Here is an 18911-nt window from a genome sequence, read left to right as displayed (position 1 = left end):
TGCTTCCTGTAATGTGTTTGGCAACTTATAAGCTTTTGTGGGATCTTTACCTTTTCCCATAAAATACACCCCAAAGAGGGTCTAATTTGAATTTCTTTTTTGTCCTCAGGCCAGTTCAGCAGGTCACCAGAATCAACCGTCTGTACAGGGCGTGCCATCATCCAGCACAGCAGTGCACGCACCGCAGCAGTACCTCCAGCCTGGACAGAGTTACCCTTCTCCTCCATATGTTGGCCAACACACTGCTGCAGCCCCGGCGCAAGCTAGTCAATGTTCAGTCAACCTGCAGCATACAGCCAGTGCTGCTAACTACACACCTCAAAGTGTGCAACAGACTCAAGTGGCAGCAAACATTTCAGCATCAGCTGTGCCACAACATGTTGCACAAAGCTACCAAGCACCAGGACACCAACAGCAGCAGGTGACAGCGGCTTCGGCTTTCCCTTTGAAAGTCCAACAGACTTGTCAGAACTGTGTAGCCCAACCTCAACAACAGGCTCTCTCTGCGTCAAGATATCCTAATCCAGTTCAGCAACAGACTGCTGCTGCAGCGCCAATCCTGCCAGCACAGCAGCCAGCACAAAGCTACTCTCTTACATCTGTAGCTCCAAATATGGCAGCCACGGCCCAGAATCATCCTACACTAGCTCCCAGCGCACTGCAACACATAGTCAATCTGCCAAGTCAGCATCCTGGTCCAAGCTCCTCCACACCAGCACTTTACAGCCAACAGATACCCACTCAGCAAGAGCACCAACTGAACACTCAGTCCCATATTCAACTGACACAACATGCTGGGCAGGCCTATATTCAGCCTCAAGTCCAGCATAGCCAAGAAACTCAGCATACCATACACCAACAAATGACACAGCAGCCGAACATGTCTCCTTGTCATCACCAAGTACACACCTCAACTCTACAGAAGCACAGTCAGGAAGCCATGCAGACCGCAGGTCAGCAATGGAGCCACGATGTGTCCCAGGTTCAGACCCCAGCTCATCAACTTCGTCAGACAGCATCGCCAGTTGTGCAGGTGGCAGCCGCGCAGCAGAGTTACCCTGCTGCCGGTCAACCTGATGCTGCGTGTCACAGCTACACACACCCTGCCCTCGGTGCGCTGCAGCAGGAGACTGCTGCAGGTCAGAGCCAGTACCACGCTGCACAGTCTCCAGCTGCTCCACTGACATACGGAGGACAACAGGTAGTTAATAATCACTGTGCAGTATAATATAGCAAGGTGTCATACTGGTGCCCCAGTTTTTAATTTTATGTTTGTTTTCCCTCCTCTGACCTCGCACTGTTTTCATTTTTCATCAGTTTCAACCCTATCTTTGCAACGCTGCTTTCCTGAACCAGGTAGAACGCCTTTGTTTTTGTTTGTGTGTCTGCCACAGTGGGATTCAGTATGGTAGGGACAGTACAAATATTATTATGAACATTATTATCTATGGCATTGCTGTTATTACTTTAACAGACTTATATTGCGGGGCCTGGTTTTGATTTGGTGCGGCTGAATTGGAAGCAGCTGTGTTGGTGGACAGTGCTTGAATGAAAAAGAAAGAGCAGCTCAACAGGAGCTTCCTCAGACGGCAGCCAACAGGGAGACGATGGAAACAGTAATGAAAACAATAACAGTGGTTTTAGCCCCTGCGTCCGCCTGCCCTCCCAGGCCTGCTCTGTGGTAAACAGGGCTCCAATATATGCAGCCGATTCAGAATGATTCCAGGCTTAGGGACAGGAGGGGAAATGTAAGCTATTCTGATCTGGGTCAATAGGAGGAAATGCAGTTTTCCAAACAGAAAGATGAAACCGGAATCTCTTCCATTATTGACCCCCCCCCCCCCCTTTCTTTTTCTCCCTTCTGCTTTTCCCTCTTCTTTAGAACATCTCTGCTGGTCATAGCATCTCACAGCTTGGACAAGACGGGCAGAATCTCAGCCAATCAGCTTCAAGTGTGCCAGTCCAGGCTCTGCCTCATCAACAGTCAATAGCTCAGGCTACTGTCCACCAACAACTCCAACCTTTGCAGATTTCTAACTTTTTGCCACCTACACATCCATCCCAGGTATTGTTCCGTTCTCACAGCATTGACAAATATCTCAGATATTGAATGCCTCAGCTGTTTGCTTTTTTCTATCTTGGATTATACGGACCAATAACAACATAAACTTGTTCCAGGTTGTGATGCGTCACAGTCTTGTATTTGATCTTTGTTCTCTCGATTTATTTGAGTTTCCTCTGTTTCCTTCCTTTTTTCTTTTCTTCAGTTTCCTTCACACTATCCCACAATCCAGGTGATGACAGCTGTGCCTCCCTGTGAATCCTCCCACCCTCACTCTTTCACTGCCCCTCACCCTTCAACCTCTTCCTCACTTAATCCCATCTTCCTTTCTCCCGGACAGACTGTGACCCCCTCTGTCTCCCCCCTCTCTCCTTTCCAAATTGAAAATGTGTTAGTTTCACCCATCCCCATGTCCCTCATACCGTCCCCCTCTCTCATGCTCCGTAAGGTGGGACCCACTTCCCCACAGCACCAGCCAGCCACTGCTCTGCTGCAGAGCGTTAGATCTGAAGCTCCTCATTCACAACCTGCATTTATGTCGGCACCAACCACCCACCCCATACACACACACACTGCCCCGTGCCAGAACACACACCCTCCCACAAATGGCAGCGCTCAGCCTCTGATACAGGTAATAATGACTGCTGCAGTGGAGTGCAGATGTTTACCAAGAGGGTGTGAACTGGAACCTGTGATTGTGATAATCTGTCAGATATTTGTTTGTATCCTCAAAAGAACTTTGTTTTTAGGGTCACTGTGCTGTTGTTGTGTGGCTGAGGGAGAATGGACGTTTATATGTGAAAGTCAGATTAATACAAAAATGACTTGTAAAATGTATGGAAGTGAAAACCCTTAAGAATAATCAAGAAATGGCAAATCAGACTCATTTTTGAATATCTCCTAAATTATTCTTCCATGAATATAAATAATACAAATCTGTTATTTTATTTGTCTTGTTAAGCAGGTTCCCCAGCAGGCCCAGATCAGCCATCCTGAGCATGTCCCCTCTGCCCAGCCCCCCCAGCCTGTAGGCTTCTCCTCACCTTTGCACAATGGTTCAGACCCAGGCACAGTCTCCACTGCCCCCCAGCTGGACATCAACAACCCCTGCCAGCTGGCCCCGCAGGCCCAGAGTCAGGTTCAGAGCCAGATTCCTGTGCTGCAGCCCTCTGACCTTCAGAGGGTGTCATCTGGGTCTGCCAGTTCCTCTCTGACTCAGCAGAAACAACTCGGTTCTCTCACCGGAGCTGCAGGTCAGGGTCCAGCAGAGACCAACATGGAGGTATGGACATATGACTCAGTTCCTCATTTGAAAATTGTTATATCTTATATCTTCCTCTCTCCGCCTTGCTTTGCAAATATACCAGTGCAGACGTATGAAGAATAATTATACTTTCTCTCAAGCCACCGTCATAATTGATATCTAAAATAAATTACCTGATATGCTACTCTTGTTTTAATCCTTCTCTTTGCTTGACTCTTCATTTATTGTCTATAGGATCAAGCCACAGAGAAACACACTGGAGGACAAAGCTATGACAGGTACCAGCATCTTTCCCCCCCAGCAGTCTTACAGATTACAGTCACTGATTCTAAGAATTAGAAGTAATGCTTTTTGGATGAAAAGAAACAGCTCTGACATGTTGCAGCATTCTGCATAATAAGCGGCTGTGGCTCAGTGAATAGTGTGCTGGACTTCGAATCAGGTGATAGCAAGTTCGAATCCCACTGCAGTCAGCATGTCGTTGTGTCCCTGGGCAAAACACTTCACCCCAAATTGCTCCTGTGGGGATTGTCCACAGTACTGAATGTATGTAAGTCGCTTTGGATAAAAGCGTCTAACAAATGACAATAACCAGTTGTCTGTCCTCTCTTACTTCAGACTTGGGAAATTATAGGCTTTTCTTATTGACAATGTTGCAGTAGTCACACCAACACTTTAACCTTTCATTGGTTGGACACATTGCTCTTTCATCTTTAATAAGAAGTGAAAAGAAAACACTTAAACTCTATAAAAAGGTAAGGTGATAAGATAAGATAAGATGGACCTTTATTAATCCCCGTGGGGAAATTCAGTTGTACAAAGCAGCAACAGGGTAAGCGTGAAAAAACAGGACAGCAAAGATTCACACAGATGAATAAAATAAAATCAAGAAAAAATTTAAAATGATAATAATAATAAAAGACTATGAAATAGGAGAAGAGTAAAAATAAGAGTAAAATAACTGTCAGCATATATACATATATGTGTGGAGACGCTGTTTACCTTTAGCAAACATTGCGGGCGTTCCGCCATTCCTCACAAATAATAGATTTACTACTAACTATCTAGCTATTAGTTTACAGACCACTTTGATCGCCCTTAATGCTTACTTTCTCTGATAAACACTCTGATAGCAGCTATCACTGTGACCAGCATTATTATAGTTTTAGAAATGTAAATTTTTCCTTCATGTCAGATAGCTATTCTGTCCTCTTTCAGCTCATGTACGGTTTAGCGTCACCAATGGTGGATATATCAGACTTTACCAAATCCTGCAGGCCTTCCAGAGCAGAACTAAACCTTTTCACTATTTCTGTATCGGTGCTTGGAGGTAAAAAATCATTTGTAGCACAAGATTTCTGTCTATCGTGGCCTGAAGATTGTGTGACACACTTGGATAGTTTCTTTTCATTTATCACACACCACTTTTAGTATTTCTCCTTTTGTCAATCCACCATCTTTATCTTCATCTGAGCAGTATTGAGCATGTGAGACACTATAGTCTCAAAACCAATGGCCCATGAAGAGTGTTTTCACGAATAAGGCATTACTAACACTGATTGTCTTGTCTTGCCTCACCGAAACCAGTGTCAACTCCGATGCCACATCAGGGAAGGAGATGAGCGACGGTTACGAGGGGACATACGGAGGTAAAGGCGAAGGGAAAGTCCGCAAACACCATCGCAGGTCCACCCGCACTCGCTCTCGGCAAGAGAAGATTAACAGGCCAAAGCTCAGCATGCTCAATGTGGGTAACCAGAATATATTCCCAACAAGAAAAACATTGTTTAAGATAATTGAAAAAAATAATGATGTGCAAGTGGACAATGTATTAATTGTGTCTGATCTTGTTAAAGGTGTGCAACACTGGCGATAAGATGGTCGAGTGTCAGTTGGAAACTCATAACCACAAAATGGTTACTTTCAAGTTTGACCTGGATGGAGATGCACCGGAAGAGATTGCCACGTACATGGTATGTAAGAGACGGGAACTGCCACCTAAACTGATGCAAAGGTTTCTGTAGTATGCTGCAAGTTTACTTAAATGTTTTTTAATGGCTTAGAACTCTTGCTCTTGCTCCTTCTCTCTACTCCAAATCCTAACCAATTCATAATAGCCTCATAATGATAGATACATTCATATTTATGTCATAACTACTTCACCAAGTGTATATTATAGTTGTTCTGGGGAAACGCCTACTTGTTAAACTTAGCAGTAAGTTTAACTTCTATGATATGAAACCCTAAGAAACAGAAGTACTTAATAAACCTAACAAATGATGCAAAAGTACTCTTTACAAGGTACAACGTTGACGAAGTTTCCCCCTCCTAAATGCGTTTTTCCTCCTGAAGAATTCTTAGACATCTGCTGTTCCTGGCACAGTTTTATTTCAAGCATTGCTTTTGAAACTAAATTCTGTAATGTTCTTTTGCCCTTTTCTCCATGGTGCCCCTCAGGTGGAGAATGATTTCATCCTGCCTTTAGAAAAAGAGATGTTCATTGAGCAGCTGAAGGACATTGTGGACAAGGCTGAGGACATGCTGAGTGAGGACACCGAGGGCGAGAGGAACTCTGATCACGGAGGCAGTCCCAAACAGAGTGAAGGCGCTGTGGGAGCAGAGGTGAGAAAGGATCTGTTGGCAGTTAATAGTTGCGATAGCACAATCTGTCGCAGAGCCTGTGCCTTTGATACATCATCCTGACAGCACTCTCAGGATGACTTTGCATGCAACGCTGACAAGAGCTGCCAAAAATATCATTCCTGCTGATGTGACATTTTGATCTAACTGAATTAGCTTTTGAGGTTCAGCCCTCACCTGCATCAGATCAGTGTAGTAATCCTTTCTTTTCTTTAGGGATTGAAGGCTTCTGCACCAAGCACACCACAGCTGGTGTACCAGCAAAATGGTAAGAACTTTAGCCACCTGGAACTTATTTATTCACTCAAATAAAACCCACTCACACTTTTCAAATCCAGCTTGGCTCTGTTTAAATGTCTTAAGGCCTCAAGTTTATCAATCTAAAATAAGGCACTTAGTGGTTTTAAAATGTTTCAAATCCATCTTTTAAAAGTCTTCCCAAGGATTGGAAGTAAGATTGTATCTCTGCCAATCTAAAAATGGTTGATAACATCTATTTAAAAAAAAAACATTTTTTATAAAATGCCTCTCATAAACTGTCTAATTTCATTTCATTTCAAACCTTTATTTAACCAGATTGATCATAGATCTCTTTTTCAAGGGAGACCTGCAGCATATAGGTTCCACATGAAACATAAAACAATAAAGGACATCATACATTATATTTACAGGATACATTTACATAGTTATAGACATTTACAAGTACCCATAGTATCAACGAGCATTTCATTTAGCCTAGCTTTAAAAACATGCAGAGGAATGAGATTGCTCAGTTTCAATTCTTGCTGAAGATTGTTCCAAGCAAGTGGAGCTGCGCACATAAAAGCTGTCTTACCTAAGACAGTCCTTGCTCTTGGCACATGTAACAACACTACATCATGCGATCTCAGACAATAGCTGCTTGCAACTCTCTGTGTTATCAGAGAGCAGATATAATACGGGAGTTTACCCAACAAAGTTTTATAAATAAACATGTACCAATGACTGAGCCTCCGTACAGTAAGTGATGGCAAAGCTGCCTTGGCATACAGGGTACAGTGATGTGTAAGTGCTTTACAATTTGTGACAAATCTTCCCAGTTCATCCGATTTATTAAGAGGCCTGTGATGATGTGACGATTTATTTAATGAATTTTAAAGTTGTGTGTATTCTCTCTTTTTTATCTTGCTTTCAAAGTATCAATAATCTAATTTCTTTTTCTTTCTCTGTGTCCTTGACAGTGCTCCATACCGGCAAGCGCTGGTTTATCATCTGCCCTGTGGCGGAGACGCCTATTATAGACAAAGAGAAGACTACATCCAACACCTCTACAGCCCAGGGTATGCTGCATGCTCCGAAATACAGACTATCATGAATGCTGCCTTCATGGCTTAAGAATCCCCACTTGCAATACTCTAAGTTCTTTAAAATGAGCAATATGAGCTGCTGCTTTCCCTACAAAGAATATACTGTTTCAGGTTTGAGTCTTACTCTCTGCTGTTGATAGTGAAGATGCTGTGCATGCTTTAAAGTCGGCTCCTTGGGGTCAGTTATATAAGAGTACTTCTGCAGTTGTTCTAGGCAGAAATGAAGGGCAGGATTTATACTCCAGCTGACAGAGCCTGATGGGGGAAGACGGGCAGTGATGTAACACTCTCGCACCCATAAGAGCAAGCCTCTCTTCTTCACAGCCTTGGCTGTTTAACTCAAATATGTTCTACTCCAAATTAACACTGATCTTTTTCATTTCTCCAGAATCTGAAAACTCTGCCATGTCATCAGTCAGGCGCAACAGCAGCACAACTGCAGCGGCTACTCAAGTCACATCTTTATCCTCCCAAAGCCTGTCATCCTCCTCCTCCTCCTTGCCCCCCGCACCTCAGACCTCAGTGCAACCTCAAGACCAAAACATTGACAAAACCCGGATCCATCCGCCTCAGCCCTGTGTAACCAAACATGCCCTCGCCCATCACAACACATCCTTCCCTGTGGAGGAGCCTTGCATCTCCGCTGTCTCTCTGGTATCGGACATTCCATGCTGCTCTATTGTGCCGCCTGTCTCTCTGAATGTGAATGCTATCGATAAAGGAGCAGCTAGTGGTTTGACATCTAATCAAACTAACTTGCACAATCAGAAAAACAGTCCCACCGGAGACCCAGCCCCTCAGCTGGCCTCCCATCAGTCTGTGGTGCTGCAGCAACCCTACGCCACGCCCATGCAGCCGGGGACAGTCACCTCCCAGCCGCAGAGTCCAGCACATCAGAACTGCCAGGGGTCCGGCCTCCAGCAGCCGGTGAGTGGGGGGCCGGGCGAGTCTGACAGCGACGGACCGCGCAGGGTGGAGTTCACAGACCGCACCATCAAGACTTTGGATGAGAAGCTGAGAAACCTGTTGTACCAGGAGCATGCTCCATCCCAGCCCACTGGCACAGCGTTGGACCCCCAAGCCCCCTGCACAGAGGGAGTCAGCACACCTGTAGTGTCAGACAGCCAGAGCACTGAGGGGGCACTTACAAAGAAGAAAGGGGATCAGCTGGTAAACATACTGTGTGTATGTTTGTGTGTGTGTGATAATTGATTTGATTAAGACTAATACCATGTTAACCCTTAGATGCACGAGTGACTGGACCCTACACTCTTCCATAAGTGGGTTAAAAAGGACCCGTATTAGAATAATATGTGTTTTTATGCCATTTTTGTCATTTTGGTTAAAAAAAATCACTTGTATAATATTTAGTATTATATTTTGGTTCACATATTTTTCACTATTTATAATTTTAGACATTTTTTTTACATTTTGAAAAAAACCATTTTGAACATATTGATGCAAAGATCTCCGCTATTCTGAGACCCTCACAGTATTCCTGTCCCTTTTCAAAACTCATCTCTTCTCCTCTTGTCTACTCATAGCCCACTCCCCATCAATCCATGCCGGTTGATCAAGTTTAATAGTCCTATACCCCCCATCCTAACCTTCCCTTATATTGTAAAGTGATTTTAAGTCCTTGAAAAGCCCTATAAAAATATAATGTATTATTATTATTATTATTATTATTATTATTATTATACTGACAGGTATCAGATCTTGCTGTGTAAAATAATATTCCTGAGAGAAGTTACTTGTGATGTAGTCTGTGTGGTCTACAGTGAATGTATTCCTGACAGCCACAGGTGATAAGAATCAAAGGTTCCCATAGGATTCCATAGAAAATGCATGCGGGTCATGTTTGACCCACTTATGGAAGCTTGGGGTAGTAATACAAAAACTACAATTTCTTAACATTAAAAATTTGAATGGCATGATATCCAAAACATGTTTTTTGAGGAATAGCTGGAATATGAAATGATAAACATTTTTAATTACAAAGATACTTCAAGAAAACCACCTCACCGGGTAAAAAAAGACCCACTTATGCATCTAAGGCTTAAGAGGTAGGTCAGGGTAACAAAATGGCTGCTGTCAGCACCATCATTGATCTTGATGTTATTCTCTGACAGCATCATTTTCTGTGTGTGTCTTTGTGTGCTACCAAAAACAAATCTGAGTCTGACTCATTCAAACAAAACTGAGGTCAGGAGGGAACAATGGCTCCCCTCACAACACTGATCTAGCCCATGTACCACTTGCCTCTATTCAAATGATTGTAACCTCCTACACACACACACTCTTCTCTTTCCCCTCATAGCCTCAGATTCCTGAGCGGACAGATAGTGTGGGTGCAATAAGTGACTCTGCAGTGGGAGGTAGGTAACATTATTTATATAATGTCCATTTCAAATGATTACTGCATAATAGTATTGAGACCATTCAAAACATGTCTCCTTGTCTTTCAGCGACTAACAGGGTTTTGGACAGAAGAGATGAGACAACCAGCTCTGGTTCAAATAGCTCTAAAAGCCGTTTTCAAGTAAGACTCCACTTTAAAAACCCTCAAAGGGGCACATCTGCTAAATATGAATGTCCTTTGACCAAAATAAATTAAATTACAGGTCATGACTTATGCCATTGTTAGTCCTCGGTTCAGTTTGTGGCCTAAACATTGGTTAATGATATTTATGGACCCTCATTTTGTTATGAACTTGGGCTTCTCTTCCTTCCAGATCATCTCCACACCACCAGATGTCATCTGTCGTTTAGAGAAAAGCAAGACTGGTTTCAGCACCTTCAGTTCCCCAGCTCCCTCTAGTGGGTCCGGAGGGTCTCACAGGCAGACCCTGGGCCCAGGCAGGAAAGAGAAGGACTGTTTTGCTGTGGGCAGATTGAATGTGACAGCTGCAGCTGATCATGAGGAAGAGGGAACATCCAAACCCCTCAGCAGCAATCGTTACTCTGCCCCACCAAACTTCTATCATGTCACCCCCACCTCCAGCCCCGACCTCACCCCCCGGCACATCCCCCGGGCCCAGACCATCGGCACTCCGACCCATCACAGCTACCACCATGCCTCTCACCTGTACTCTGACTCGGCAGATGAAGACAGCGGTGGTGTAGCCCTTCCCCTTGCCCAGCCCGCTCCCCCCGCTCATGCTCTGTCTGAGCACAGTGGAAGCGACCTCATGAAAAGGGCAGTGGCCTTCCTGCGGCGCACTGGCCGGAGCAAAAGTGAGCAGAGCTCGGATTCACCGAGCAGACCGCCTGTGGCAATGAATGGACACGCCACCTCGCCTCCTGCCCACTCATCCTACATCAGCAGTGACAACGACTCGGAGTTTGAGGATGCAGATATGAGGAAAGAGCTGCAGAAGCTGAGAGAAAAGTAAATGAACACACACAATGTGTTGCATCTGTATGTATGTGTAGATATGCCCCTCTGCATAGTCATCAGCAGTCTGGGCATGATTTAGATTATTGCATTTTGACAGAAACACATTATGTTAACAGACAGCAGATGTTGAAAAATTGGTTACTGGTCATGCCTGTCTGGTTTTCATAACACATTTGGCAAAGGAGTTCTATCTTCTCATATTGATTGTCAAGTAGATATCACATTACAAAGTTATTCAAAATAAGTGTGCTTTACCACTTCAATAAAAACCCTAATCGATAACTTACTTTAAATACAATTCAAGTTTTTTAATGAACCAAAATGGATTACAATTGCCAATTATCACTAAGCAGACATGTCATCCTTAAATTAGGACATTCATTTTTAGCAACAGTGTACCGCAGATACAGGTGCGATGATGATCATTTCACGTTGATAACATGATGCATCCATATACAGTATGTGACTTGATTAGAGTAAATTAAATGTACAAAGAACTGTTCTTTTCATTTTCTTCATCACAATGCTTTTCCTATGCACATAGCTCATCAAAAGCTTCAGCGTTGGTTAGATTTACAAATGCCATGGAGATGTTTTTGAATTACTTTGTAAAACGGCTCTTGACGCAGGTATTGTGGCTGACACTCTAATGAACAAGGCCTAATTGGACTACATAGAGAGTAACTTACTGAGGGAATGTTTGGAAAAAGGAAAAGAGACGGCAACATTGACTAACAACTATTTCTGTTTTCCTCCTGTACCTTCTCACTAGACACATGAAGGAGATTTCTGAGCTGCAGGTGTTCCAGAGAGGGGAGATTGAGCATTTGTACACGGAGCTGGGTAAAATGTTGCCCTCCAATGTCGGCTTGCTTCATGCTGCACCCCCAAGCGGCCGCAGGCGCAAGGCCAGCAAACACAAGCTGAAGGCTGGAAAACTGCTCAATCCCATGGTGCAGCAGCTCAAAAACAACCTGAGCACCGCCAGCGAGAGGAAAGGTGTGTGGGCTCAGATAGTGGGGTGATAAGTGGTGTATGTGATGCTTTGTGTGTATGGAGAGCATTTTCAGTCTGAAGCAAACGAGTGGAAAACACAAGAATGGCGTCAGGTTCAGAAAACCGTAGGAGTGTGATTCACAGAGTGACTCACTCTCTGACTCACACTTTTTTCTTAATGTTTTCTTTTTTTTGTGCACCAAGGTGAGAGCGCTGCTAGTTCTTCCAGCTCCCCGGCTAAGAGCTCCATCTTGTCGGACGGCTCCAGTGGCAGCTCCAGCTCCAGCAGTCACACCAGCGCCGCCCCAGAGCAGGTGCACACCCAGCAGCCCTGCTCCCTGAAGGGCTCCTTCTCCTCGGACAACATCTACGCTGGGCTACACGGAGACGGGACGACTAACCAAGCAGGCCAAGGTACACATTATGTGTTCAAGTGCATGCTGATGTGTGTGCGGATGGGACAGCTATCTACCAAACAGCTACTAGAGCTTAACAAGGCTTAACCGTGTTCATGTTGTCCATACGGTCCTTGAACTAGCTTTTGCAAAAGAGACCTGAAGGATCACAGACACAAACACATTGGTACTGTGTGAAGGACCACTTGGTCAGGTACTGTTGGCTACTAAAAAACCAAGTCAAAAACACCTGCTGACAACTGACCGATAATAAACCATGGCTCTTTATGTAGTTGGTTGGCAATATTTTGAAGCTAGCAATGGGAAGGGATCTTATTTTACTGACCACGGTATCTCTACTTGTAATCTCTGTAGTGTTATCAGCTGCTCACAGCTGTTAAGTTCTTAAGTTGATCTAATTAAAAAAACGTCATTATTAATATATTTCTTTGATAGATCATAGACTCAGTCAATGTCTATGTTGTGTGTGTAACTGGCTGATTTCATGCTTTCAAATGTTGTGTTTAGTTTTTAATTTATGCCAATATATTTTACTCATACTATTATTATTATTATTACTTTATTCCTTATTACTACTATTATTTTATCGTTTCAAGTGGAATTCTTTACTTTACTCTTAGGTTGTAGTGCGTTTTCGTATTTATTCTATGACAGTAGCATGTTAAGGGACTACAGTGAGGTGAAAGTATCTACAGGCTGTAGATACTTTCACCCTATCATGGAAACCCTATTAAAACAAACAAATATTGGGGTCGAACCCTGAAACCTGTGTTTCCCCGCTCCCCTACAAACACTCTTTCATTCTTAATTATAGTCTGAAATGTCTAATGAATCATTGTATAAAATACTAGGCTCCTGTATATTGTGCACTCCTTATGTTTCCTTTGCTGTTGCTTTTTATGGTGGGGTTTCTCAACCCAGTCTCTGTACACTTTTACAAAGTGTCTCTTGTTTCTTCTCTTCTTCCCTCTTATATTCATTTTTACAGGCTGGACGGTTTACCACCAAACGTCAGAGAGAGTCACCTATAAATCTAGTAGCAAACCACGCACTAGATTCCTCAGTGGACCTGTGTCTCTGTCCATCTGTTTGTATTTGTTCTTTTCTATTTACCCTCACTCATTTCCATCTTCTCTTTGTTTAACCTGCCTCTCTTCTATCACCATGTTTAAATATCTCTGTAATATTGTGGATCCTCTATTCCATCCTCCTCACAGGCCCCCCCCCTCCTGACATCCCCCATTTTCTCTTCCTCACACTCAACCCCTCCCTCGACGACTTTAAACGTCGTGTTCGATGTGATAATTAACTTCTGAGGATTTTGGACACATGCACATGTTATTTTTGTATTTAAAAGTCCTATCTACAAAGTCAGCTGAATCTAGCCAACATAGGCACATGCCACCAGGAAGAGAGAACATGTGCAGCCAGGAAATGTTTCCTTTTTATCTTCAAGCATTCAGTGAAGCAGGAAACAGTTCTGTCTGTTTTAGCTTATGACTCTACTAAAAGTCCCTTAACCTGTTATTGCTGATCGACATTGCAGAAGCATTGCTGACACGTTATTGTGGCACTTTAAGGTAGTTAATGCGCTTTTAGCTCCGTCGCATGTATCACTTCCTGGAAAGAGTGTATAGTCAAGTCATTAAATGATTTAAAATAATAATGTTAAAAAGTGCTTGTGATATTTTTTTACTTACGTTTTGCTGTCTTCGTGAAGCAGTTTTTCAAAAAGGGTTTTGGTCATGTGCTAGTTAGCATTACATCTGTCTGACCCTTAAATCAACAGGACAGTTTTTTGGCTTGAAGATTAAAAAGGAAACATGTCTTGGGTGTGCGTGACTCTATGGTGTTATAGGTATTCCTCTGGCAATAATCCACAATTTACAGAACCACTGTTTTGCATTCATAACCATTCATTAGTGGGTATAATGCCCACTCCCCCTCATACAAATGCTTTGTGCAGCGCTTCTGGCTTAAAAAAAAACAGACCCTATAAGCGCACTGGGGCTAGTCCTCTCCAAACATGGGCCGAGGTCACATCTAAAACAAGACGGTGTGCCCGTGTACACCTGTGAGAGAGAATGACAAAGCCCTTTATTCCCTATTTATTTGTTGTTGTTTTTTCCATCCACTGTTAATTTTGATTGTTTAACATCCCCCAAGTTAAGGCACTTTGCCAAGTCAGCAATCCTCTATATACTAACTCAGCCCCCCCCCCCCCCCCCAGCCCTCCCTGATAGGCAGGGCTCTTTGCTGTGCTAGAGGAGACTCTGTCCCTCATGTTTGGACGGAGAAGACGTGCATGGTGCCAGGCAGGGCACTGATGGAGACTTGCTCCGCCATGTGAAGGGCTGTATCATCAACTATTACTTTTTCCCTCTTTCCACGTCTCCTGAGTTACCTGCATGTTTCCAACAAGTGCTGACCGATGAGTTCCAGCTAGTATCTGTGTGCTCTTTCAGTTTGATTTATTTTGGTTTCACGTTTTGTTTCACAGGCATTCTCACCTCGACTAAGGGATCTCTTTTAATCCAGAATCCAGTCTTCCTTTCTTAGAAAACGCTTATCTTGTGGTTATGGTCTCGCACCAACTAATAGACTAAGAATGTATAAATAAAATCAAAGCCATTTTACGCCTTATTTGTAAAGGCGAGTAAAATGATAGTGACTGCATTTTATCAGACATGTTGACTTAAACAGAACATTGTTTGAAAAAAGTTATCTTATAAGGCAGCATAAAATATGATGGTTTTCATACTGACATGGTTAAAGTAATGGAAGAACTATTTGACAACCAAAGCTAAGAGTGCTTTCCATTTCTTAAGCTTGTCAGGTACAAGTTTTAATAGTGAACTTTACAAATGGTTGCCCATCTTTAAGAGAACATCTAGGCTGTTTCTTCCAGTCCTCCTCACTTTTAAACCCCTTGTCCTCCTCTTCCCTCCCTCTCTCTCCCCAATTGTTTGATAGCTGAATGTGCTTATGAAGCAGCTTGTCCACATCCGTGTGGTGTGCAGTGTGTCCTGGCCTAACTGTTTCTGTCTTGTGCTGTTTTACCTTCTTATAGGGTCCACTCTGAAACGACTATGTCTAGGCAAAGAGCGCAGTAGTAGTAACTATCTCATTTACTTTCTTACTCTCTGTCTTTCTTACTCTGTCCTCATTATTTAAGTCCTCCTTATGTTTGTATGTGCACTTTATTTTTTGTTTTGGCACCTGGGAAATGTTGAAGTTGTGTTTGAAAATGTGGGTACAGATTGTTCATTGTTTTATATTTGATATTTTTGTGCATGGCGGTGTTAATGTAGTGATTGCTCAATTTGGTCACTGCTTGCATATCAAACATTTCATTTGGCTATTACTACTCTTGAAAGTAATTTATGTTGCAATCCTTTGGCTGCTATGTTGGAAAAATATGTAAAAGTATACAAGTTGTACACACTTTTACTCTGGCCTCAACTGAATGATTTGGACTATTCTTTTCAAAAGTGACTGAAATTACGCCAAACAGCAGCCAATTGATTTGACAGTTAATATTGTAGAACTGGCCAGATTTGAAGACCTTTTGTGTGTTTTCAGGGTCTTCTCCCCACACCACCACCGCTCAGACGGCCTCCAGTCAGACACAGCCGGCATTCGCCACACCCTCGCCATCTCCCCAGCCAATCGCACGGCTCGCTCAGGTCCAGACCAACAACAGCAACAACAAGAGAGGCACGTTCACAGACGATCTTCACAAGCTGGTAGACGACTGGACGAAGGAGACTGTTGCGGCAGCCAATCAGCCGCGGCCCTCCCTTAACCAGATGAAACAGCAGAGACGCCAGCAGGACCTGGAGGGCAGAGTGTCACCCGTGGGAGCAGCTGCACAAGAGGTACTCGAAATGAAGATGTGCACTCAGGGCTAGATGATGAAGCGTCGGTTGTACTTTGATCTCTGACTTTTGAGGCGGTCTATGCACTACTTTGTACAACAACTCCCTTCTGTTTCAGATGAAATGCCATGTCGGTCCCCGCAAGTTCCAGCTGCCTCTTTCCTGCCCCCTGACTGCTGCTTTAGGCCCTGGTACGCCCTCAAACCTAGCTCCCAACTCGGCAGCGCTCCCTCCTGGGTACGGGATGGTTCCTGGTCCTCTTTACCCGAAGCAGTGGTCCGGCATGCCCAGTCCTGTAGGGTCCGGGGGTCCTGTAGGCCTGCTCGGTGCTGCAAGAACGATGCCCTATGCCCCAACGGCAAACCAGGGGATCCAAGCCTACAACCTCATGCACGAGCCCGAGAATGGCCACTGTCCAAAAACCGCTAGGACTACCTAATCTGCTACCTAATATTTGTTCATGTGTAAGGGCACGATAGTCCAACTCCACTCCATTCTGCTTCATCAGAGCCACACATGTACATAATCTGATGTTGTAAATGACTAAAGTGTTGATATTCTTTCAGCAACACTTATATCTGTGGTTAATTTGTGTGTGTATGTGTAAGTTTGTGTATACAGTATTTAAGTATGTCTGATATGATATCTAATGCTTTTTGGCTTTGGTTTTGACTAAACTTAGCCATACAAGACTACTTGTCTGCAGTCACGAAAAGCAAACATCACTTACTCTTTATTACTGCAGTTCTCCCATTGATTTTTGCCTTTTTTTGTTACGTACACTTTAAACACTACATTGGAATCCAAATACCAGTGGTGTGAGATACAGTAACCGGACAGTATTTATGATGAAGATATTTGAAGGAATGTAGTGCCTTGAACATTGATTTATTGCTTATTTTATTTTTTCTGTGAACAAAGCGTGTCTGTATTCAAGTTATTTTTATTTTAGGGTAGCTTGAGTGCAGTCTCTTTTTTTATTTTAATGCATTACAGACACTTTTATTTTTGGTTTACATATGAATGCCCTTGTAGAACTGCACTATTAACAAAGTATATGCTCTTATTTAAAATAATAAAGTAATGTTTTAACCCTTGTTTACTTTACACCCCTGTGACAGATGGAATGCCATAGTGGTGAGATGTACCATTGCCTTGCAGAAACAAACAGTTAATGTGAGACTGATGAGAGAAGGAAAAAGATTACGCCAGCAGACAAATCCACTCTTTCAGGTTAAATGGTTCGGTGGGACGCAGCCTCTTTTTGATAGGACAACTGATGCACGGGAGTTGGCAATGTTGTAGCCTTGTGCTCTAAAGAAAGGCAGTGTCCAGAGCCATATATACTGTACACAGTTCTTTGTACAGTTTATTTCTCTGGTAGTGTTTTGATCAGAATGTAGCAATTATTGTCAAGGCTAGAGGCTAAAAAGTGCAATTTAACCCCTCCACAAAGCTTTGATCGTGGCCTTGCCACAAGCCTTATCTCTGTGTGCAGAGGAGCAAGCTGAGAGTTGAACAAAGTTATAAATCACAAAGCAACAGACAGAAGTAACTGGACAAATTCTAAACATTACAAACCACCAAGCAAACATGCCACTACTGCTAACTGCTCTTTCAAATAGGCTATCTGATTACTCGGCATACACTTCAAGTGAAATGTTTTGTGGAATCACCAGTTTTTAAATTGTTTGCTGTTTAAAAGCTTGATTTTTATTTGATGCTGCTATTGTCTGAGGTGATTCTACTGTACAGTTGAGCATAATATTCACATACAATGGTACTTTAAATATTAAAACCTCCTCAAATGAAATTAACAAATGAGGCGCGAACAAAGCAGTGTTATTGCCTTGTTTCACAGGTTGCTTTGGATGAGTCTTTTTCTTTTCATTTTCAGTAATATATTGCAAAATTCAAACGATACTTATTGCAGGAGATTTGCACAACATATGGTCTCCCTTAATTCTAACCTATGTTTAAGAGTTTCCTACACTGTACATAGTGGGTTTCCCCACCTGTAATTTTGTATCACCAACAAGCATGCCCAATTTGTCATGTTCCATAAAGCAAAGATAAACAATAAAGCTACAATGGTTGGATATTTCACATATACACGATACATTTAAAAGGTTTCAGCAACCCAATTCTGCCAAGCTGTGAAATGTACAGTTTTCTCGTACTTTATATTTGTATTTTTTTTTTTGGAATGTTAAGATGTGGTGGTGGTGCTGGAGGGGTTGCTTTGATGTACATTATTTCATCAATTCGGTTTGAATTGGACTTTTATAGGATATTATGCAGAATCTTCTGCTTTGGTGAAATACTTCCAGTAAGAGATTTCTGTTCTCACTTGTATCTGGTTTTGTTCCACCTCCTTCGCTGCTAACTCATGGTGAGCAGAGGAAGGAATAACTATTGTTGGCATACTCACTTGGATGCAGTGATCAATCAGAGGAGCTGAGATGCACAGAGGAGGAGGAAGAGTCCTGAAAATGTGCAATCTGCTCATCTCACTTCTCTCTGTAAAACAGTGCCCCCTGGTGAATATGCTCTGATTGTCTGAGGCTTGTATTCAAACAGTGGGATTGCTTCTGCCTGCTGTATGTCCCACTGCATTACCCCCACCCTACCCTGCTGCACTCTAATCACAGACTGAATGTTGGGAAATAAATAAATATTATTTTGTGCTTGATTAGGTTTCATTGTGTTTTATTTCCATTTATATTTCTAGAGGCTATCATCATATTCAAATCATGATAAGGTTATGTAATATGGAGTTAAGGTGATCATTTAAGGTAAGTTAAATCAATAAAGTGGCACACTTTTTATTCCTATATACTTAGTAGTTTGTATGTAGTTGTTAGTGTGTCGCGCACTCAGGCCAGGCTGGATGGTTTCAGTTTTTTTTT

The 18911-nt window shown here is 42.9% G+C and overlaps 1 protein-coding gene across 3 annotated transcripts in view; it reads left to right on the top strand.

The window, feature by feature from the left end:
- The window catches only part of LOC117479373 (serine/threonine-protein kinase WNK2), a 40157-nt gene extending 21463 nt beyond the window's left edge, over positions 1-18694 (top strand). Inside the window, exons 11-31 of one of the 3 annotated variants that reach the window (XM_034126313.1) lie at positions 110-1201; positions 1318-1356; positions 1883-2065; positions 2268-2693; positions 3024-3344; positions 3561-3604; positions 4914-5073; positions 5183-5299; positions 5784-5948; positions 6183-6234; positions 7187-7285; positions 7701-8482; positions 9633-9690; positions 9781-9854; positions 10048-10703; positions 11485-11711; positions 11913-12122; positions 13113-13211; positions 15195-15239; positions 15707-16002; positions 16121-18694. In XM_034126313.1, the coding sequence (XP_033982204.1) occupies positions 110-1201; positions 1318-1356; positions 1883-2065; positions 2268-2693; positions 3024-3344; positions 3561-3604; positions 4914-5073; positions 5183-5299; positions 5784-5948; positions 6183-6234; positions 7187-7285; positions 7701-8482; positions 9633-9690; positions 9781-9854; positions 10048-10703; positions 11485-11711; positions 11913-12122; positions 13113-13211; positions 15195-15239; positions 15707-16002; positions 16121-16441 (5466 nt within the window). In that variant the 3' untranslated portion in view covers positions 16442-18694. The remainder of the gene's footprint in view (positions 1-109; positions 1202-1317; positions 1357-1882; positions 2066-2267; positions 2694-3023; positions 3345-3560; positions 3605-4913; positions 5074-5182; positions 5300-5783; positions 5949-6182; positions 6235-7186; positions 7286-7700; positions 8483-9632; positions 9691-9780; positions 9855-10047; positions 10704-11484; positions 11712-11912; positions 12123-13112; positions 13212-15194; positions 15240-15706; positions 16003-16120) is intronic. The other 2 variants (XM_034126314.1, XM_034126316.1) reach the window with 2 other exon arrangements.
- The last annotated feature ends 217 nt before the right edge of the window (positions 18695-18911 follow it).

Source organism: Trematomus bernacchii, unplaced genomic scaffold (genome assembly GCF_902827165.1).
Source record: "Trematomus bernacchii unplaced genomic scaffold, fTreBer1.1, whole genome shotgun sequence".
Classification (NCBI taxonomy): domain Eukaryota; kingdom Metazoa; phylum Chordata; class Actinopteri; order Perciformes; family Nototheniidae; genus Trematomus; species Trematomus bernacchii.
The sequence above is the reverse complement of the archived record's forward strand: the minus strand, read 5'-3'. Positions and strand labels throughout refer to the sequence as shown.